Source organism: Brienomyrus brachyistius, chromosome 21 (genome assembly GCF_023856365.1).
Source record: "Brienomyrus brachyistius isolate T26 chromosome 21, BBRACH_0.4, whole genome shotgun sequence".
Classification (NCBI taxonomy): Eukaryota; Metazoa; Chordata; class Actinopteri; order Osteoglossiformes; family Mormyridae; genus Brienomyrus; species Brienomyrus brachyistius.
This window is the reverse complement of record NC_064553.1, coordinates 19,631,779-19,655,252: the sequence shown is the minus strand read 5'-3', so window position 1 is coordinate 19,655,252 and position 23,474 is coordinate 19,631,779. Positions and strand designations below refer to the sequence as shown.

Below are 23,474 nucleotides of genomic sequence, written 5' to 3'. Positions count from 1 at the left end.
CAGCTGGTGAACACGGGGAATCCACACGGGGTAGATAAGGGGGCGTGGCCAACGAGAGGGTAGAATGAGTAGGGCATAACACCCCCATTTCCAACATTTTTGGCCGTAATCGGCCTGATACCGATAGTGGGCATTGGATCGGTGCCATGTCTACCTCTAATATAACCTTTCTTCCTTGATTTAGGCATTCAAAGTTGGAAATACATTCATTTTCAGTTGGAATGTGGCATTGCAGTCAAGATTTAGAATATTATGTAATGTCCTTTAAGCAGGGACGGATTACGGACCGGGCCAGCGGAGCCGCTGCCCAGGGGCCCTTGGGGTGCAGGGTGCCCACACAACCCATAATCCGTCCCTGCCTTTAAGGCATCCAGTGCAGAGTCCAGTGTGGCCTCTGTTTTTCTCAAGGTCTACTCACGCTCTGTTTGTAGAAAGGTCCCCTGTGTTTCCTCCAGTGTAACAGTAGTCCATTGTACATTGACTAAAATAGCCACAACTAAAGTTTAACTTCTTGTTTTGCCATCCCATCAAGAACTGTTTATTTCCAGGTCTGAATTCCCTAGTTCATGGGAAACATTCATTAAAACTAAACTAAATCATATTGTCATACTTTTTAGGAATTAGTAATCAAGTAATTGAGCCTGGTCTGTATTATCTTGCTCTGAGGTAGTGGTAACTAGCTCTGAATTTTAATTGGTGTGTGGCTCAATGGGTTTGGTCAATGTGTCTCTGATTGAAAAGTTGCTAGTTCAAATCTTAGGGTGGGTAGAAAGATTTTACTGTTGGGTCCTTGAGAAGGCTAAGGTTCTTCACCTTCAGTTGCTCTGGGGACTAGCTGACCTCTGCTAAATAAATATAATGTAAAAATTTTACCAACATCATTGCATAAAGTTGTATTTGACTCAGAATCTACTTTGTGGCTCTTTATTTGGAAGCCCCCCCTACCAAGAAAACTGATTATACTTTCAATTCCATCCCTAATGCAGGTAATTCAGGGGCCCTAGGTAACTTCTGTGTATAGTTAGAGCTGGTGCTGATTCTGGATTTTTGTTTGGGTTGTTGTCATGGTCACTGGCGTAGTGTTTTTGGATACGAGCGTCTGGGGTATCATTTATCTAAATGTACATAGAACAAGTTCTAAAGGGTGTATGTACAAGTATGCACAGGCAAATTGCTATTTATCACTCGTGTGTACAAACAGCTGTATGAAATTAATGTTGATAAATCTCACACATTCTAAATGTGACTGAGCATGCACAGCAAGACTGATTTAAATAAACAAACACTCTCAATGAACTATATATGGACATATAACATCCGCCTTACAGATTTTTTTGATTGCTTTGGAGCATTTCTCAAATGACAATTAACATTTGCAAAAGAACAAGTGTAATCCCCACAGCATAATGTCATCTCTGCACCGAAGAACATAAATTCTCATAAGCATACAATTATTACATTATATGCAAATCGTTTTGTACAATGCTCATCATTAGGCACAATTTTCAGTTGCTTTAGTCTTGTGCGACAAAGTAGATCATGTAGTTTCCCATTGTAATAATTCTACGCCCAAAATGAAATATGTTAATCATCATGTTTGTCACCACATGCAAAACCGTTAGGCAAGCTTTCGCGTTGATTTGAAGATATATTCCTCAAGTTGAAGTGACACGGCATTGTCATGTTTTTGCTTCCCCTAGAATATAATTTTGTTGTCACTTTGTTGTTCTTGTATTTCCATTTTGCTGTTTTTGTCTTATTCAGTGCTGTATGACTTTTTTGTCTGATATTGTACTGTGTGTTGTGATATGAAGAAGTTACATGTGTATGTGAGTGCTTTCACTCGCCAGTAAACTTTAAATACTGCAATGTAGAACCTTGCAATGTTGAAACTGGTGTCTTTGACATGAATAAGTATCAGTTTGCTAAAGAAAAATGATCAGCCAGTGACAATGAAAGTGGGAACTCACTATCTTTCAAAACTTTGGAGCTCAGCAGCATACTGGCATTTTGACAATATATCTAACCATAGGAATGTTATGGTCATAATGATGCTGATTATACTTTTCATTTTGGTGGTACTGTCTAATTCATTGGATGAATTATTTGCTTTTGAGACTTTATGGGTAACTTGAAGGCTTTTGCAGCTAAACCATAATGTTGTGTTATATACATGAACTGTTTTGAGAAGTGTCCTAATAATCCTGACTATGTCAAGTATGTCTCACGAAATGTGCCAAAGCAATTGAGAAAAACTGTAACACATGTTGAACTGTATAATAAGATGTATTGGAAAAACAGAAACTGTTAAGAGATGTGTATCCTTATTGCTGTTTGTAGTGTAGTTTGCAGTATATGTGCATATTGTTATTTTGTGACTGTATTTTGGTATTAAGAAATTAAGTTAAAAAAACAATTAGAAGAGGGGGGAAAAACTGAACTTCCCTGAGAATGAAGTGGAAGTTGTGCTTCAAGTAATAGAAAAAAAATGTACAACTTCTCCAATGGCCTGTCAAAAAAAAGAGATGGACCTAGCATGGGGACAGGTGACACATCTGACTATCATTCAGAATTTTGGAGCTCAGGAAGCTTGTGCTGTAATCATAAACTATTTTGAGAAATGGTCTCATAGTTTAGAGAATGTTAAATATGTTTTATCAAATGTGCTGTAGGAACTGTCCACTGGCCCAATGGTGGAATCCAATTGGACAGCCGAAGGCTTGGAATGCGTGTAGGTCCTTCCGAGCACTCCTGTAAAGTTACTTACCCTATTAGGTAAAACCGAATTATGTCTGACTCCAATTTAATTAAAGATCTTTTATGGTGTTTTAGTCATGACATTTCTGTAATTCAGATTACTCCTGGGTTGTGCCTTCTATTGCTTAACTCCCATTAATCCTAGACGGTGGAGTACACCGGATTCGCCTCGGCCGAGAGGGCGATCCGCGGGTCTGCTATATAGGACTCAGCATAGACAACCGTTCGGACCTGGCGACCTACAATTCCTCAGAGGCTCAGCCGACACTTGCCGTATAAGAACATAAGAACATAAGAACTATACAAACAAGAGGAGGCCATTCGGCCCATCAAGCTCGCTTGGGGAGAACTAAACTAATAGCTCAGAGTCGTTAAAATCTTATCTAGCTCTGATTTAAAGGAAGGAAAGGTATCTGAGCTTGCGAGTTTCTTGAGGTTAAGCCGGACTTTACCGTAACCCAACATGTGTGCACCTCAGAGGCTGCGCCGGACTTTGCCGTAACCTAGCATGTGCACGCTTCAGAGGCGGAGCTGGTCCTTGCCGTATCTCCGTGTGTGTGCACCTTAGAGACTGAGCCGGTATTCACTGTAACTAAACTTGGGCAATCGCATCGGGTTTCGGAGAAACAGGGTCGAGTCAGAGCCTGCAAGAGAGTGTTAGAAATTAACCCATTCTACGGGAAACATGCAGAGGTTAGCAAAGTCAGACAGTCAAGAAGTAATCAAAGCATAGTTTATTCACAATTAATACAAGACACGTCAATTTAACCAAATACAACATTAATGTAATTCTAACATCTGGCCACAATTCCTAAACTATACCATCCAATCAAAAATAATTCAACAATTACATACCTCAGCTGAGTGGACACAGAATAACTGCAGAAAATATCTGATTACAGATGTAGATTCACGCAGCATTATGTGGGAGCTCTGATTACAGAGTGTCTCTTTCTGCTACTCTGGAACTCTTCCTTAAGTATTCCAAACCAAGTGACGGGATGTCTTTGAAGACTAAATTTACTGACCAAATATTGTGATTTATTATCTTAGGGACTGTTTTGATCATGTGTGTGTGTCCTGGAGAACTGCTGATCGTATTACTTCTCAGACCCTCAGCCAATTGAATTGCTTCAGGAGGAATGTGAGAATTCCTTTGTTCTACCAGGTGATAAGATCCTCTGCTTTGATGGATTTATTCTTACTTTCTATATTTCTCTTATGTGAGAACATACTGCATTTAGGTTGAGAGTATTGTGCCCGTCGTACTGTGACCATTCAAATGAGACCAAACATGGGTGTATGCGTCCCGAATGTTAGTCTGGGGTAATACCTCCTGTGTTAGTGTGAGTTAGCGAGTGTAGGATGCATCTGTGTCTTGAGACAGCCAGGCCTTGTCGCTGAAATTTGGCTGCAGGGTTCTGGCCGCCCCGTGGGGGTGAGGTGTCCCTTTTTTGTAGTAATTGGGTCCATTGTAGTGATTTGGGTCCAGTCTTGTCGGTGGACCTTTGTCTTAGGACACTGGGTGGAACATTGCAGGCTTGCCAGAGCTCAGACCGATGGGGCCTACAAGGCCTGTGGCCTTATAGTGCCATAGCAATAAAAAAACTGTAACTTTACAGTTAGCATATATAAAGTAAACAATAGCGAAGCTAACATAGATCCCAGTGGGACAGATGTTTGTGTAACTAATCCAGTATCGGTCTTTGTCAGTCACGTGTCTGGACTGTCTGAAACGCCCCCATTCGCCATTTTGAGTGTATCGCGGTAGTAAAGTAAATATCACCCATAAATAATAAGTAGAATTAAGTCATTGGAAAAAATCTTCGCAAGCTTAATAGTCTTTCGAAAATTTCCAAACCCTGACGGATTAATCACCAACCCACGATGTCCGTTCAATCAAAAAGGTGCTTCCAGCTTTAAAGCCACAGTTTTCCCGTTTCACGTAAGTACAACGCCATGTCTCCTGTTCCGTGTTCTGAGTGCAACATGTTTAGTAATTCTTCTCTAGTCATTAGCGGTACATTTACATGTGAGAAGTGTCAATTAGTCACTAGGCTGATGGAGAAGATTGTAGTGTTAGAGGGACGTATCCAGACGTTACGGGACATTCAGGAGAATGACAGTTTCATCGATTCAGTGTTAGCAGCTCCGGATATGTCCGCGATAGCTGGTCAGTCTCCCCCCGCTCTGGCATCAGTGCCTTTGCATCAAGGCGAGGCAATCGGAGATCATTAAGACAAATTTTAAAGAGGTGTGCAACCTTGCGAAGAAGATGTGTGTGTCAATAACGTGCTCTGGCCCCATCCCTGCTAGGCGTGGCGATGAAATGCACAGCAGATTATCGTCACTACATCGCTGGCTGTCAGAATGATGCCTGATAAATGGTGTGGGTTATATAGACAAGTGGCGGATATTTTGGGGTAGGCCTTGGCTTTTGAAGAGAGACTGTATTCAACCTTCGCAGGCTGGTGCCGACCTCCTGCCTAAAAGCATAGCTCATAGTCTCCAGGCAAATCGCTGACTAACTAGAGCCAAGTCCAGGCAGCAGGGAAACTAGCATAACCGACTGACTGCTAGTCGCTTAGAGTCGTCACCTACAGGTTCATTTTACTGAGACTGTGTCTGTTCCCCATGTTTTTTAATCATGGAAGCCTACTCAACCGTAGTGTGTACCAAAATAACTTAATAAAAATCACAATGAATCCATTACTATAAAACAGTTGTGATGCAAGGCTTAAACTTAAACTTGGACTTCTGAATTTAAGATAACTGGCTCCTAAGGCACTATTAATAAATGAAATAATTACTAATTTTAGTCTTGGTGCCCTATACCTTACTGAGACCTCGCTTAAACTGAATGAATTCATGGTACTAAATGAATCTACTCCAGCGGAATACAGTTATAAGCATAACCCTCGACCAAATCGCAAAGGTGGTGGTGTTGCTGCAATTTTTCAGTCCAACCTAGGAGTGTCTGAGAAATGTGGTTTGAGTTTCATTTGAAACTCTTGTTCTTGGCCTTGCTGGCTCATCTCTTTCCAGTTCTTCACCCCAAATCACCATTGTTATTGTGTATAGACCACCTGGACCGTACAGTAATTTTCTTAAGGAGTCTGTTGATTTTTTAACAAACCTGGTGGTCAGTACTGACAAAGCTATTATTGTGGTTGATTTTAAAATTCAAATGGAGAAAGATAGTGATCCTTTAAAAATAGCATCTGCAGCTATTCTTGACTCTGTAGGTGTATGTCAGAATGTAGTCGGGCCTACTCATTCCTATAACCATACCCTTGATTTGATTATTAGCCATGACATCCTGGTGGAACATGTGTCTATTATGCCACAGAGTCCTCTGCTCTCAGATCATTACTTGTTAACGTTTGAAATCCAGTATAGCCTCCTGTTGACCACAGCTCCAAAGTACAGAATCAGACGTTCCATTGCCTTACTAAGTACAACAACATTTATGAAACAACTTCCACAGTTCTTCAGCCTTACATCTGAAGCATCATGTGTAAATCAACTTGAAAAGGCAAATGCAAACATGGAAAAATCCCTTCGTGAACTCAAATAGGCATCACGCAAGCTAAAGCACAAATGGCGCTCAGCTAAACTATCCATCCATCCATCCATTTTCCAAACCGCTTATCCTACTGGGTCGTGGGGGGTCCGGAGCCTATCCCGGAAGCAATGGGCATGAGGCAGGATGGGGAGCCAGCCCATCGCAGGGCACACTCACACACCATTCACTCACACATGCACACCTATGGGCAATTTAGTAACTCCAATTAGCCTTAGCATGTTTTTAGACTGTGGGGGGAAACCGGAGTAACCCGGAAGAAACCCCACGACGACATGGGGAGAACATGCAAACTCCGCACACGTGACCCAGGCGGAGACTCGAACCTGCCTCAGTCTGTACTAATGCTCAGCAATCCAGACCATTCCATCTATACCGTGCTGGAGCTGAAGGTGCAGTTGTATGTCAGGAGCGTGAAGAGATACACACACACATCCCTGGGCGGCATCTGTGTTCAGCGTGATTGTGTTGGAGCTAATGTTGCTGATCTGGACTGTCTGGGGCCTTCCAGTGAGGAAGTCCAGGATCCAGTTGCGGGTGGAGGTCCGAGCAGGTCCAGCTTGGCGATCAGCTGCTGAGGGATGATAGTGCTAAGTTGAAGTCGATGAACAGCATCCTCACGTGGGTGTTTTGGAGTTCCAAGTGTGACAGGGATAGGTGAAGTGCAAGTGAGATTGCATCCCCTGTTGATCTGTTCGTGCAGTATGCAAATTGCAGTGGGTCTACCGTGGGGGGGGGAGCTGGTTCTTGATGTGGCTCAGGACTCATCACTCAAAGCACTTCATGGTTATTGAATTAAGTGCTACTGAGTGGTAGTAGTTGAGCTCGGAAACGGTGACCTTCAGAACAGGGCTGATGGTGGTGGCCTTGAAGCACTGCGGGATGACAGCTTGCCTCAGGGAGGTGTTGAAAATGTCCACGAGGACGTTGGCTAGTTGGTCAGAGCAGGCTCTGAGCATACATCTGGGTACATTGTCGGGTCCAGCAGCTTTCCGTGGGTTGACTCTAGCAAGGGTCCTTCTCATGCTGGCTGCAGACAGGAACAGCACTCGGTCGTCTGGCCGGGGTGTGGTCTTTTGTGCTGGCTCGGTGTTCTGAGCCTCAAACCTGGCGTAGAAGTGCTTGAGTGCATCTGGAAGAGAGGCATCAGCTTCATACACACGTGGTGGGGTCTTGAAGTCCTGGGAGAGGTTAATTCTTGCTGTTTTTAGCACCACAGCGTCTTTTGCTCTGAAAGCAGCATTCCATGTTTTCAGCAGTTTATGCACTTCTGCTGTAAACCATGGCTTCTGGTTGGCACATGTAATCACAGTTTTGGTGACGGAAACATCTGCAATGCATTTGTCAATGTATCCCATCACTGTCTCAGCATATTCGGTAATGTCCATGTGCTGGCCGGTGGATGGCTTCGTACAGTTCGCATAGCGCCTCCGTAGCATTAGCATTGGGGGGAATGTAGACCGCCACAATAACAATGACGCTGAAATCCCACGACAAATAATATCTGTACTTCACTGCCACAAATTTCATCAGCAATGAATCCACGCTTCTGGATCCGTTTCACACCACTTGTGGCGTCTCTTTACTGGGATGGGTGCTGCAGCCGATTCAGGGGTAGGTTCGCGGAACAGGCCGAGCTCACGGAGCTCTTTTGTTAGCGCATCTTCGGCTCTGTTGTTGATTTCCAAAAGAGCACAGCGGTTATGTGTGCGTCTTTTTGCATGGAAAATTTCACTATATGCTGATGACCTACTGCTCTTTATTTCCAACCCTACCACTTCATTGCCTTCTCACTGCTTAATAAGTTTGGGTGGCTTTCAGGTTATAAACTAAATCTTATTGTGATAAATCAAGTGAGCTTTTCCTTATTAATGCAGTGGGCAGTGGTAGCTTAATGGTTAGGAAAGCACACTTGTAATTGAAAGATTGCAGGTTTGAATACCCTGAGCAAGGTAGTGCTCCCCGGGTGCTGAATTAGCTGCCCCCTGCTATGTCACGATGTTACATATGGGTTAAATGTAGAGGACGCATTTTGTTGTTGTGTGCTGTGCTGTGATGTGTCAACACTGCACACTAAATTCTAATTCTAAATTCTGGGCCTTACCAACATACCCCTCAAAATTTAAAAATATAAGTTCTTCTACTTGGGTATCACTGTCACGAGAAATTTAAAAGACCTTTTCGCTACCTCGTGTGGAATCCCGGTGATCAGCTGTTTCGAGTTGCTGTCATTAGTCCAGTGTATTTAAGTCTGCATCTAAGTATATTTCCCCAGTCCGGTCATTAATGTTCTGACGTCCGTCTTTTGCTTTGCCTCATGTTTCGTGCTAATTAGTGGACACACCTTGAATTAACATGTCCCTTTGGTCACATTATTTTCAGTCTTTTCTAGGGGTACCATCATTTTTGTCCAGGCCTGTTTCATGAGTTTTTTTTTTTATTAATTCTGTTGAAGCATGGTTAAAAATCAATGTCTGACTTTTATTAGTTAAATTTCATAGAATTTTTATTTATTATTACTTTTGTCAGATTAAAGTTATTTCTGTGACCATTGTGAGTTTTTTTTTTTTCATTGACTGAAGGGTACCAACAATTTTGTCCACGTGTGTATTTCAATCCCTGCTCTGGCCCTTCTTGTAGTTTATTGTTTATTGTCTCTGAGCACCCTCAGGTACTTGTACTCCTCCACAATGTCCACACCAACCCCCTGGATGCTGGATGGAAACCAGGGTTACTGATGCCTTGGTCCTCCTCAGGTCCACAGCCAGCTCCTTGGTCTTTGACACATTGAGCTGCAGATGTGACAAAGTTGTTCACTGTCATCCTGTACTCTTCCTTATCACCATTGCTGATACATCCAACCACCACAAAGTCATCAGAAAACTACTGAAAATGGCAGAACTCAGTGCAGTCAGGACAGTCCTCTAGGGGGGCCTCAGTGTTGCTGACCACCCGGTCTGACACACACTGCTCTAAATGCACCTGCATCACCATCAGCTTCTCTTCACAACATTGTCAGTGGTGACCACCAGGTTCGTTAAGAAATCTGCAAACTACTTTAGAAAATAACTGTAGGGACCAGGCAGTCTGTACACAATAACAATGATGATTGGAGGTGAAGAACTACTAATGGATGAGCCAGCAACCAAAGAACAAGAAATTAAAATGTATTAAAACCATAACCACTCCTAGATTTGATTGAAATATTGCAGCAACACCACTACCTTTGTGATTTGGTCGAGGGTTATGCTTATGACTGTATTCAGCTGGAGTAGATTTATGTACTGCCATGAATTTATCAGCCGTAATCAAGTCTCCATAAGGCATAAGTCTATATATAAGTCAGTACTGATTTCATTTATAAATAATGCCTTAGGAACCAGAGATCTTATATTCAAGAGTCCAAGTTATAGCCTTGCATTACAGCTATTATCTAATAATGTATTTGATTTATTTTTTATTAATTTATCATATCTCCTCTGACAGAATTTTAAAGCATCCCACCAAGTCCTGAATAAATCACATTTCATACCAAAGTCAAATGAAAGAAAAATATGAGAGATGCAAGCAAAAATCTAAAAGAATTACAAGGTGCAATAATGTTAGCGGGAAAGGTGGCGGAAAACAGGAAAACAATGACAGGAAAACTGGAAATCAAATGTTAATTTGGAAAGGATTTTATACCAGAATCAAGATTTTCAAAAGATTTTGTGCAGCCTTGAAATGCAAACACAACTTTAGCATGTGGGGGATAACAATCAATGCAAAGTATTGTTTTACAGTGCACACTGCACAGTGCAGAAACCATGCCATGTGAAAATACAATGCATAAGAGAAAAGAAGCATCACTTTTCAATGAGTGTCGTGAAGTGAACGTGACACAATGAAAAGCAAACCCATCATTTAATTGATTTAAATCTTTTCCAACTACCACCCAGAAAAACAAATTGAGGGGTTTTTACATTTTGTACAATTTAAAGATGAAATTGTGCTACATCACTAAAATGCAATGGCCACCTTTGCTCTGCTGTATCAGCTCATTTTTATTTTTGAAAAATACATGCAGAAATCATGCCACCACAAAATGTAATCACTGTCTGACTGCATGCAGCAATTGGGGGGGCGTCTTTTAGGGCAATATTTAGGAAATAAATACCCTCTCTGCTTTCCCATCTTAAATGTGATTTTTGTGGTATTCAACTTCAATGCGAACACTGCCTCTTAGTCTTTTTGCTACTCAGTGGGTGTGAGCGTTGTGACTTCCGCCTGCTTTGATTTCATGTACATACCCATTGCAGCAAAAAATTGATAAAGTAGTCAAGGCAGAGACGGTCTGGAAGTATTCTACGCTTTTAACAGCAATGAGTAGCACAGTAGTTTGTAAAACTGTCACGCTACGTGAATTCGGGTAAGGCAGGTGGGCAGGAAGGACCAGGCAGGAAGGCGGTAAACGGGGCAAACGAGGGTTTAATTGGGAATAGGGCAGGACGGAAACGCAGGCAGGGACAAACGGCAGGTAACGTCAATGACAGACAATGGGTTAGTGTACAACAGAGACTTATATACAGGGAACTAATCAGAAAAGAGCATGACGTGACTGGGCACAATCAGGGAATCACACGTGGGTAATTAGGGGGCGGGGCACACACGAGGAGCGGACGTCACAGAACCCCCCCCCCAAAGGCGCGCTGCACCGGTCGCGCCCCGGAGGAGGCAACGGACGGGACGAGACCGGGGAAGCAAGACCCGAAAGACAAGAGCAAAAAAAACTAACAGGGAACAGGGAACAAGACAGACAGGCAAAACCTACAAAGGGGCAGGAGCCAAGACAGGACACCACAGAGGACAGGAAAGGCAGACAAACAGACCAGAAAAGGGGACACAGAGGGAACAGGCGGGACAAAAGGACCGGGAGTGAACGGAGGGAACGCAGAGGGAGCAGGAGGAACAGGAGGAGCCGGGACGGGAGGAACAAAGGAACGAGGAACGAAAAGAGGAGGGACAGAGACAGGAGGGACAAAACCAGGAAGAGGAGCAGGAGGGGCCACCGGGGAAGGGGACGAGGAAGCAGGAGGGGCCCTCGGCGAAGGTCCCAAGGAGGGGGGAGCCACCGCAGGCGGCGACGTCTGGGGAAGGGCCGTAGGTAGAGGCCCCGCAGGGGACGGAGGAGCCGTAGTCGGGGAACCCGCAGGAGCCCGACGAGACGCCGGACGAGGGACAGAGGCAGGGGGACGAGGCGTCGAAGGGGGACCGGCAGGCGACTGCCGACCCGGCGGGCCAGGACCCGCAGGCGCCGAGCGAGCCACAGCGCAGGCGAAGGAGGGCGAGCCAGGGGGCCGGGTGGGAGGGACCCCCGTCCTGCGTCTATGCCCTCTCCCCCTACGGGACACAGACACCAGGCCCCTTGGTCAGGGTCGGGCACGTCGGGGCGAGGGCGAAAAAGTCACCAGTGTGATCCCCGAGGGGTCCCATTCCAGCTCCTCCACCTCCGAAGAGGGAGGAGCCACGATGGAGTCCTCCGGGACCACCTCGGGGACTAGGGCGACAGGAACTGGGGCATGGTCAGGAGCAGGGGCACGGTCAGGGACCGGAACAGGGTCAGCAGGCGGAGGGGGCGCCTCTGGAGCTGCTGCAGGCGGAGGGGGCGCCTCTGGAGCTGCTGCAGGCAGATGGGGCGCCTCTGGAGCTGCTGCAGGCGGAGGGGGCGCCTCTGGAGCTGCTGCAGGCGGAGGGGGCGCCTCTGGAGCTGCTGCAGCGCGGTCAGGAACTGGAACGCGGTCAGGGACAGGAACGCGGTCAGGGACAGGAGCTACAGGCTGTGGGGGCGCCTGCCCAGGAGCTGCAGGTGGCTGCAGTGGGGGCGCCTGCCCGGGAGCTTCAGGCAGGGGGAGCTGCGCAGGTGGCTGCCCAGACGAAGGCGACCGTGCGAGCTGCGCAGGCGGCAGCGGCGGCTGCATGGGCGCTGGGTCCGTGGGTGATGGCGGCTGCACGGGAGCGGCGTCCGCCGGCAGCGGCGGCCGCACGGGAGCGGGGTCCGCCGGCAGCGGCGGCCGCACGGGAGCGGGGTCCGCCGGCAGTGGCGGCGGTGGCTGCAGCGTCGGCTGCGCAGACGGTAGGAGCGGAGGGAGCTCCTCCGACCCGACGGCTGCAGCGAGCAGCGGAGACGGCTGCTCAAGCTACGCAGCGGCCCGGCGTGTTCTCCGGACCGGGGAGGTAGCCCGCGAGGGCAGCCTGACGGTGACGGCCGGAGAGTCCTCTCTCTCGTCGGCCAGGAGGGAAGCAGGGGCGAGCGTGCACGCCCTCAGAGCAATCGTCGGGGCGATCGCCTGCTTCTTCCCTTTTCTCCGTCGTCGGGTCTTGGTTGCCTCAGGAGCCGGTGTCACCTCCGCGAAGACCGACGGCGGAAGGACAGTCCCTGGCTCTTGCGGCATGACCCACCGCTCAGTCCGGAGCGTGGCCAGCTGCTGGAAGTTTTCGCTCACCTCCTCCGCGAGGTGTGCGTCCGTCTCGAGGGACAGCTGGTCCAAGATGTCCCAGTTCCGGCTCACGAGGGTCCATGCCGGGGAATCCTCCCGGATGCCGGGCTGGGAGATCCAAAAGAGCACCTGGTCTACGTAGTTGAGGTAGTCCCTCTCAGCTACGGAAGATGCTTTCTTCTCTGGGTCTGTCATTCTGTCACGCTACGTGAATTCGGGTAAGGCAGGTGGGCAAGAAGGACCAGGCAGGAAGGCGGTAAACGGGGCAAATGAGGGTTTAATTGGGAATAGGGCAGGACGGAAACGCAGGCAGGGACAAACGGCAGGTAACGACAATGACAGACAACGGGTTAGTGTACAACAGAGACTTATATACAGGGAACTAATCAGAAAAGAACATGACGCGACTGGGCACAATCAGGGAATCACACGTGGGTAATTAGGGGGCGTGGCACACACGAGGAGCGGACGGAGCGGGCGTCACAAAAACAAAGTTTGGAAGTAAAATTGGACATTGGTAGGCCCGGGAGGTTGGCATATTGGGTCTGTTATGTCTTAGGCCTTAGGCAAGAAGACATTGTTTTGAGTACTGTGTAACCTCGCTTCGCGATAGCTGCCTGCAGTAAGTTCCACAGACCCTGAGGAAAGCTCGGACCTTGGAGAGGCAGACAGCGGAACCAAAAGGGGGGGCGAAACCAACTCCAGGAAGAGATTCGAAGCTGCCCCAACTGGTGCACAGCGAGTTATAGCATGCTATGCGATACTGCCAAGGTATAAGTAATTATGTTAATCATATTAATCATATGTTAACCATGTATTTGCAGTGATTCAATGACAATACAGACCCTTTCCAAAAAATTAGAATATCATGGAAAAGTTGATTTATTTCCATAATTCCATTCAAAAAGTTAAACTTTCATATATTATAGATTCAGGGCCCATGACTTAAACGATTTCAAGTACTTAGTTGTTTATATGTACATAATTTGGTCTTCCAGCTCATAAAATCCACGAAAACAGGAATTCAAAAAATTTGAATACTGTGAAGACATCAGCCCAAATTTTACAGGGCATGAATGTTTTAAACTGAGTGTCACACACAACTCACCTACTAAACTCAAAGCACCTGCACAGGTTTCCTCATTAAATCGCTTCACTTTGGTTCAATTGTCTCAGTTAGGTTCAATATGGGGAAGACTGCAGACTTGACAACTGGTCTCTTTCATCTAGCTAGAAAAGATTGACGATTCCAGAGCACCGTTAAAATTACGCTGCTAAAAGTTTTGTGATCCTTAAAAAACGTTTAAACCAGTACATTAATAAACCCATGTAATGTATTTTATTCTTTTAAAGACTAATGATCCCTGTTTTGCTGACATGTGCTGTACCGTATATGGATGGCATGGCTACTGTTGCTTCACCACGCTAGCCCACCGAAAACATCGCTCACGAAATAATAGAGGGCTTGCTAGGCCCCGTTCCCCACTGCGGCCATTCGTCGCCTGACATGTCTAAACATGTTGCCCGTGTTTTTACTACTATAAAATAGCGAATTTCTTTAAAATAACACGTTAACAATAATAATAACACAACTACAGACCCTCTTTCATCTCTAGCTAGAAAAGATTGACGCGCCCAGAGCACCGTTAAAAGCACGCTGATAAAAGTTATTATCCGTAAAACACATTTAAAATGATTCATTAATAAATACCTGTAATGTATTTTATTCTTTTGAAAGACTATGAACCCGCTTTGGTGCCATATGTTTTTACCATGTGCAACCCCAAATCAGAAAAAGTTGGGACGGTATATAAAATGAAAATCAAACTGAAAACAGTACTTTATTAAATTATCTTTGTCCTGTATTACATTGAAAACAATACAACAGCACATTATTTAATATGTTCCTCATGAATTTTATTGTTTTTCTCAAAATAAACACGTATTTCAATTTTGGTTCTTGCAACAGATTTAAAAAAAAGTTGGAATAGTAAAGCATTTACCACTTTGTAATGTTGCCATTCCTTTTCACAACACTTAAAAGACGTTTAGGGACTGAAGACACCAATGATGAAATGTTTCAGGTGTAATTTTGACCCATTCTTCCTGCAAACAAGTCTTAAGGTGGGCAACAGTACGGGATTTTCATTGTCGCATTTTGTGCTTCAAAATGCGCCACACATTCTCTATTGGAGACAGGTTGGGACTGCAGGCAGGCCAGTCAAGTACCCGTACCCTCTTCCTCTGCAGCCAGGACTTTATAATGTGTGCAGAATGTGGTTTTGCAGTGTCTTGTTGAAATATGCATGGTCAGGATGCTTGTGACATCTGTTTTTCCAATCATTGTTCTTTGGTTTGCTATGTTTTAATGTGTGGTTTCAGGTAAACAGGCAACGGCGGTTTATGAAACCCTGTTCACCCCCCTTCCATTTGCGAAAAATGGTCAATAGCCTTAGGAACTGGGGTACCTGAGACCCTGGCCAAGTGGTTTTTTTGCCCTCCAGGGTCTGTTCTGGCGACTAATGGGGGAGACAGCGGTGCGAGACTCCCCAGAGGCAGCTTTGAAATTTTGTGTTTAAAAGTTAATGTGTTTTAACTTAAAAAATGTTAAAAGCGCTACACAACCTTAAACGCTATTATGGCCTAAATTTTTAAACCCGAAATATCACATTAACAAATGTAACCATTGTTTTGATACAAGCTTTAAAATTACAAATTTAAATTTTAGCTAGAATTGTGGAGGAGCGTTGTGGGGACCGGCGGTGGGGTGGGAAGAGGCTGAAAACTGGACCTGTCAATCATCTGTGACAACGTCATGAACACATGTTTCAGGTGTAATTTCCACCCAAGGTTCCAATTAACCTTTTTCCTGCTCTATTGCCCAGTCCTGTACCATGTGTTCTGCTTAGATCTATAGTTGTTTATTCTATGGTTTTTAGTTAATTCCTTATTTTTTTTCCCTGTTGGTTTTCTGACACTTTGTGGTCCTTTTATTTTCATCATTTGTTCCCAGCCCATGTTTTAGTTTCCACAATAAACCTACTGTATATCGATGAACATCCTGACCACTTCTGTGAATATTCTGCCAGGGTCCGCTTTGTAATTTCACTTGTGGCAGGAAGATCCCACAAATGGGCAACCTCCTTATGAATGGAGGAAAGTCTCCCCCTTGATTCGGCATCGGATTTCCAGTGAGCCTTTCACAAGGTGTTTGCCATTCCTGTCATAGGACACAGCCAGGAACACCAACTTTGTGACCTCCATCATGGGACACGGACAACCATTGATTCTTGATTCTTGAGTTCCAGACAATCACTGCTGGGTTGAAGTAGATGTATGATTGCCTGAAAATCCTGTACTAACACATGTGCCAGAACTACATGATGAGCTCATGTACTGTGGGAGGCTCCTTTATTTGAGGAATATGTATAGCTGTCAATAATGTTGTGCAACTACAGGGAGAGCTGCCGCAATCACAACAAAGTAGGGATGTCCACGTCCAGTCCCGCTACCCAAAAACCAGAACCCCTGCAGTTGGGACAAGCCCTTCTGACAAGCCCTGCTGAGAAGCAACAAACGTTTGCTCTGCAACTCTGCCTATATTGCGGGAAATCTTACATCCTGCACAACTGTCCCATCCATCCACCCCACTAGGAGGACTCAGTTTAGATCAGACTGTCCTTTATTCTGGGGGACACTCAGATACAGGTGATGGTGCTCGTTCAGTTGTCCAGTAATGGTGAGAAAGTAGCCACTAAGATTCCAGTAGCACAGGCAGCTTTATTGATCATGCCTTTGCCTAACACAAATCACCCATGGGAGGTGTCATCTACTCTGGTAGCTGGCTTGGTGTGGACAGTAAACTGCTAAATACAGGGAAAAACACTCACCGGACAGCCCACTGACATTGCAAGTAGGACTGCTGCGCAGTTGTTAGTGCCAACCTTGATGAGAGATCAGATTATCTTGGGACATCCAGATTGATTTGCAGTCAAGTGAGTTTTCGTCCTTATCGCAGGTCTGCTTTGCTCAGTACATAACCCTGCCTTGCAGAGTCTCTGCAATAGCTAGTCCTGATCCAGAGATCCTGGGGTCAGTCCCTAAGGAATATATGACTTCCTGGATATATTCAGCAGGTCTCAAGTGCGTGGACTACTTCCTCATCGTTCCAGTGACTTGATCTTGGAGGGTACATCTCTCTTCAAGGGATGCCTGTTCTCCCTCTCTAGACCTTAAAAGGAAGTGATGAATACCTACATTCAGGTAGAGCTAAGCCAGGGTATAATTTAACCATCTACATCTCTGGTCACTTCGGGGTTTGTCTTTCTGAAAAAGATGAATGGAGGATGATGTCCTTGTATTGCCTACCGGGTCCTAAACTGGATCACTGTAAATCATAGAGATCCCTTACCTTTGATCTCTTCAGCTCTCGAGCAGCTGAGAGACGCCACAGTTTTCACCAAACTGGACCTGTGCAGTGTCCATAACTCTTTCATCGCTAACGTGGGAACGATATGTATATTTAGTAATGGCTTATGGGGGGGGGCTAACAACCTGTCCAAATTCCAATCCTCTATCAATGAGGTCTTAACCAGAAATTAAATGTTTGGATAACAGACAGACCCTTCTCTCCAGTACCCCAGCATAGACCTTCCTAAGGAGGCCCCATATGCCCCATATGCTTGTGATCCAAGAGCCCCGTCCCGGAGCCAGGCCTGGATGGGAGCTCACAGGTTGAGCTTGTTGGTCAGGTCTCAACCAATGGGGCCTAGCCAGGCAGAGCCCGGAGAAATTATATAGGTCCACCCTCTACTAGGCCCACCATCTGCTGAGAGGGCCATTGGTGTCCGGTGCACTGTAGATTGGGCAATGGCCTCGGTAGCCTGATCGTCAGCAACCAAATCTGGCTTTAGGAACATGGAATGTAAACTTTAGGGATACGAAAATAAACATAAAAAACTACAATTAAACAAAAACTATATATTTCATATATAGTTGTCTCTGAAACTAACTGAAATAAAAACTAATTTCAGGCACTTTCCATTACCATGTTTAATATAATTTTGATAGAGTAATGATTTATACTTAATTACTATTAATAATTTGCCCATTTTGAGGTCATTAGTACATACTGTGCCCCGTATATTCAACTAGAATCCTTTAAAGATCAGACACTGTCATCTACCTCCTACATCGATGCCTGTTTCACCTGGAAAATGTTGGAAGCACCGTAAGGGCTATGTTCGTTAATTTCTCCGTGCTTTAATGCTATCCTACCCACAATCCTGAGGGACAATAAGGAGTATACTGGATTGGACCATCACCTCACCACATGGATCCTGGAATACCTCACCAGCTGACTGCAGTATGTGAGGACCTGGTACGTGTCACCTTCAGGTTGGCAACCCCACAGGATGGCTCTGTTTATTTTCACCATCTATACCACACATCCATCCATCCATCCATTTTCCAAACCGCTTATCCTACTGGGTCGCGGGGGGTCCGGAGCCTATCCCAGAAGCAATGGGCACGAGGCAGGGAACAACCCAGGATGGGGGGCCAGCCCATCGCAGGTCATACTCACACACCATTCACTCACACATGCACACCTACGGGCAATTTAGCAACTCCAATTAGTACACCACATATTTCTCCTATAATACCACCAATTGCTACCTACAAAAGTTCTCAGATGACTCTGAGATGGCCTTATCACAGATGGGGACAACAGGGAGCACAGAGGACTGACCCAGTGCCAGCAGAACCACCTCCAACATAGAAGACAGAAAAACACAGAAAAATTAAGGAGCTGGAGGTAGACTTTCACAGACACAAAGATCCTCCAATTAAACCAATGAACATCCAGGGAATGGACACTGTGATGATGGAGTCTTACAAGTACTCTGGTGTTCATCTGAACAATAAACTTGACTGGACTCACAGCACAAATGCCCTCAACAGAAAATGACAGAGTAATCTGTATTTGCTGCTGAGACTCAGGTTGTTTGGAGTGCAGATGGAATTCCTGAAGATCTTCAATGACTCTGTAGTGGCATAAGCCATCATTTATGGTGTGGTCTGTTGGGGCAGTAGCATCTCCAAACGTGACAGAAAAAAACTGAATAGGCTGATGTGGAGGGCCAGCTCTATTCTAGGATGCCTTCTGGATCCAGTGGAGATAGTGAGGAATAGGAAAATGGTGGCTAAGTTGTCATGCCTGTTGGATAACATTTCCCACTCCAGGCATGACACTCTGACAATACTGAATAGTTCTTTTAGTGATAGTCTGTCGCACCAATGGGGTGTGAAGAAGAGATATGCAGGTCTTTCATACCAGATCTGTCTGACAATGAGCACCACGTGCAAACACACATATAAGAACACACCAAGAACTGATAAAATACAATGGGTTTGTCAAATAGGAGGCTGTGCAGTGTTCTAATACTGTAATTTTTGCTGTAACCAATCTTTCAATTACTACTGATGTTTGCTTTGAATAACTTCTTAATAATTTCTGATGTTGCTAGATGTCCACTTTTATACATTCATATTCATGTATATGTTTATATTTTTGTATAGTTGCTATAGGTTACAGATTATGCTGCATTTATTCCTCTTTTATTGTGTACTTCAGTCTATTATATTATGAAAAGATATTTTGCCATATTGCCCAGGTCTATTAGCAAGTGATTATTTGCAATACAAATTGAAGGTGGCACAATCACTTATTGACTACAGTTGCTCATTGCTTTCATTATTAAATACATGACAATGATGATAATAATACTTTATTCACCATTGTACAAGCAAAGAAGTACAGGTACAAAGGAATTCTGTAGTTTTCAGATGCCCCATCTTGCTCTCCCATGAGTAAGACTCGCCCTGGGGGTTTCTGGCACCATAGCCCCTCCCCCTAGAGCAGCAGAAATTTTGCCATTTTTTTTGTCATTTATATTTCAAACATTTCAGTAGCACTGGGTATCTAGCTGCTAGCTAGAAGCTATCATCTGTTTCATAAGAAAAGCAGTGAAATTGTAAAACTAATGTAAATAACTGATGTCTTGTAATGCAGCCAAAAGCATTTCTTCTGATTTTGTTTTTTTTTTTTTTTTGCATTTGCACTTTTGTGCTCTGTAATCAAATGGTGCCCTAGATGCCGCCCTATAGGGCAGGCCAGTACTGCCTATGAGATACACCCACTAATATAAAATTGAGTAAAGTTTGGAGTCAGTTTTTTTGCAGCTCCTGCAGGAGTTAAGTGCCTTGCTCAAGGGCCTGACAGTGATATGATTACTCTATTAGCCATGGGCAAAATTAGAAAACAGGGTGCAAATGCTTTTTCATGGCATCACTAATCAGTGAAACTGAACACTTAAGCAGATCAAGACTTGCTATTCTTTATAAGACTACAAACATGCTCCAACATAAGGTAAACCCTTAGACAAGTATACAGTGGCTTCAGTTAAAAGTAAATCAGATCAAGCAACAACATGACATGGCGAACACTCAGCAGTACTGCACCAGCTCACTCATTGTACATCCAGATCTACAGCATACCCCAGCTGGACCCGCATCATGTTGTGTTTCAGTAAATATAGCATGCAAATTTGCAGGAGATCTTGAGTCCTTTACATCTCTGGTTTCCTTTTTGACCTTTGATGATGATCTGGCATGTTCTGTGGAGGATGGAAAGTCTCTAACCATCCCTGAAGACTCTGGATCTCTGCTTTGTCTCTGTGATATTTCATTGGTGACCAAGCCTCTCTGGTAGCTGAATTGGTCCCCCATAAGCCATTCCAAAACCATTCCTGGAGATGAATAAAATGACCATATAATGTAACCACTGGTTTATTCATTTCGATTGTTCCATATATCTACCACATTCTTCTCAGCATATATTTCAGAATGGTGAGATACAAATGCAGATGTCAAAGAAATGAATATTGTATATGTACCATATGTTATACATATTTCAAATGTTGGCAACAGGTTTTGATAACAAAAATGCAATGACATACAACAACCTAAGAATTACAGAGACTTCATAATTATTTATAATTCAAGTTTTTCTCGAGAGACAACTTTACTCACCAATGGGTTTGACATGTTGCTCATCTAACTCTGGTGTAAAGCGCTTTGATCTTGAGCTGCCGCACGATGTAACTACCATTCGGATAAACTCACGACCACACAGCTTCACACGGCTGTCCTGCCCATAGATCCCACTGGGAAAAATACAAAGCAAAACAGCCAGAGACAAAAGCCACTGTGTGCTCATGTTGTAGGGTCCAAAAAATTAAGAGCAGATTAATTTGACTGATTCACTATTAATCAGCACTGGAATGTTGCTGCCCAGAAGGACTTTCCAAAACCTTATATATTCTCAAGTAGGTATGCAGTCAGTGATGCCAATGCCAGATGATGATGCCTGGCAAATAATTCCCTGTGAGGATTTATGTAGCCTTGGCCAAAGAGAAGTATGTTCTGTTCTTGAAATCACAACATTGGAGGTAACTCCCTCAAGGTTACTGTGCATCTGAGATAAAAACATATCAGTTGGTAATCTGATATTTAATTGCCTTAAGAAACTTTAGGGATTCGTTTTCCCTATGGCAATACAGAATATGGAAAATATTATATTGTTGTACATATGTCCCAGTGTTTGTATATGTTCAATACATACGGTAAATGAATAAAAAAGTAATATGTTCAAGATCAATTATTGTCATTTCTTTCATGCAGGTGTATGACAGAAGTGAAATAGCATTCTGCTAGGTCAAACGTGCTTACATACATTAAATTTACATATTACAGAAAAGCAATAAACATATAGAAGGTATCGGAAAAATGTTATACATAAACAATATACCTGAATGTCAGAAGTCACAGAAATCACATTTTGATAAGACATCTTACATGGCCTTGGTGACATATTTTTAACAGTTATCTGTGAAAGTACAAGCCTAATTGGTATGGCTGCAGGTCCTTCCTCAAACTCAAGGCTGATGACCATCTCTCATACGCATTCTTTGCTAATTTACATTTGCGTCACATTCACAGAAGTTCAGAAACCTTTCCACAAAAAACTGTAAATTCTTAAAACCTTACCTTCTTCCCATAGTGCATCCTGCTGCTAAACAATGTTTCGACGTCTTCATGGATGTAGACACCTCCCTCTCTGACCATGACCTGAATACATACAAGTGTTCCAGTCAGTATAGGCAGAGCGACAATTTATTTAGAAACAATTAATTTAGAAAGCACACATGGACCACAAGCACTGATAAAATTCTAAGAAAGACAGAACAATTCATTAATTTTCTCTGTTGTCCGAAGATGTGGCATGTTAAACAGAAGGTGGTAAACTTCTTTAGCAGGGAAGTGTACAAGTATCCTCAATCATTGTAGCACATTCTGGTACAGCCACACCAAAGTAGCAAAATAGAAAGATCATTCAGCTTTCTGTGAGAATTGCATGCAAAAAAACAATAGGATCTGATCTCATCACTGTCATGCCCGGCTCGTCCGATCCTCGTGTGTGCCACGCCCCCTGATTATCCACGTGTGCTTCCCTGATCTCGCCCAGCTGTGTCCGATTATTTTCCCCCAGTCTTGTCTATTCGAGTCCGCGTCTTGCCCTGGTTTTTGTCCGTCATTGATGTTAGTCGATGTCAGTGCCAGTGTTCCGTCCCGTTTTTCCCGATCCCTTAATAAATACCCAGTTTCCCCCGACTTTCGCCTCCTTGTCTGCTTCCTGCCCGTTTGCTTGCCCTTGCGCTCTCTCACCTTACCCGCTGAACCCGCAATCCCGACAATCACAACTGTGAAATATGATGAAAGGAGCATCATGGTTATGGGCTGCTTTGGCACCTCAGACCCTGGGCAACCTGACACTGAAGAGATAAAGGATTTGTGACAGGAAGCTATATAGGATAACATTAGAGGATCCGTTCACGGGCTGAAGCTTAGGGACCATGGCAGAACCAAAACAGGAATAGACATGCAACAGAATGGCCTAAACTGAAGACAGAATCCTAACGTTAACCCTGCTTAAAAGCTGTGGCATTATCTGAAGCAAGCATTTCATCCAAAAATAACAATGAAGTGAAGCAGTGCTATAAAGAGCAAAAGGCCAAAACAACTCCTAAACATTGTACAGGTCTCATCAGTAGCTACAGAAGGAGGTTCTGCCATTTATTAAATATATGTACTTGATGTTCACGCTTGTTTTTGTGTTATTTGTTCAGATGATGTTTATTTATACTGAAAAAGTTAATGCTGGTTATAATAGGAAGATAGATGTGCAGACCAGTCAGAGTGCCCATGCTGACCCCTGTCCACTGTTGAAAGTCCATACAATGGGCACCAGAACTGGACCATGGAGCAATGGAAGAAGGTGACCTGGTCAGTTGAGTCACATTTTCTGTTGCATATACATCGTTTACCTGGGAAAGAGATGGCACCAGGAAGCACTATGGAGGGAAGATAAGCTGGCAGAGGCAGTGTGATGGTCTGGGTAATGTTCTGCTGGGAAACCTTGGGCCCTGGTATGAATGTTACTTTGACACATACCACCTACCTAATCATCGCTGCAGACCACATATACCCTTTCAGGGCAATGATACTTCCTGATGGCAATAACATTTTTCAGCAGGATA

General features: G+C 44.3%; 1 protein-coding gene across 1 annotated transcript; it reads right to left on the bottom strand.

Annotated features, from left to right (window-relative positions):
• Nucleotides 1-20,322: 20,322 nt before the first annotated feature.
• Nucleotides 20,323-21,094, bottom strand: insl3 (insulin-like 3 (Leydig cell)). Its single transcript, XM_048990121.1, has 2 exons — nt 20,908-21,094; nt 20,323-20,624 (listed from the first exon to the last, which is right to left on the bottom strand). Exons 1-2 carry the CDS (start codon nt 21,092-21,094, stop codon nt 20,323-20,325), a joined length of 489 nt encoding a protein of 162 aa, XP_048846078.1.
• Nucleotides 21,095-23,474: the final 2,380 nt, after the last annotated feature.

What these genes read in the sequence shown, in the direction of transcription:
- insl3 (XM_048990121.1), bottom strand. Translation starts at nt 21,094, where the DNA reads ATGAGCACACAGTGGCTTTTGTCTCTGGCTGTTTTGCTTTGTATTTTT. An exon ending in GCAACATGTCAAACCCATTG is followed by an intron (nt 20,625 to 20,907) that starts GTGAGTAAAGTT and finishes ATTCATCTCCAG; the next exon opens with GAATGGTTTTGGAATGGCTT.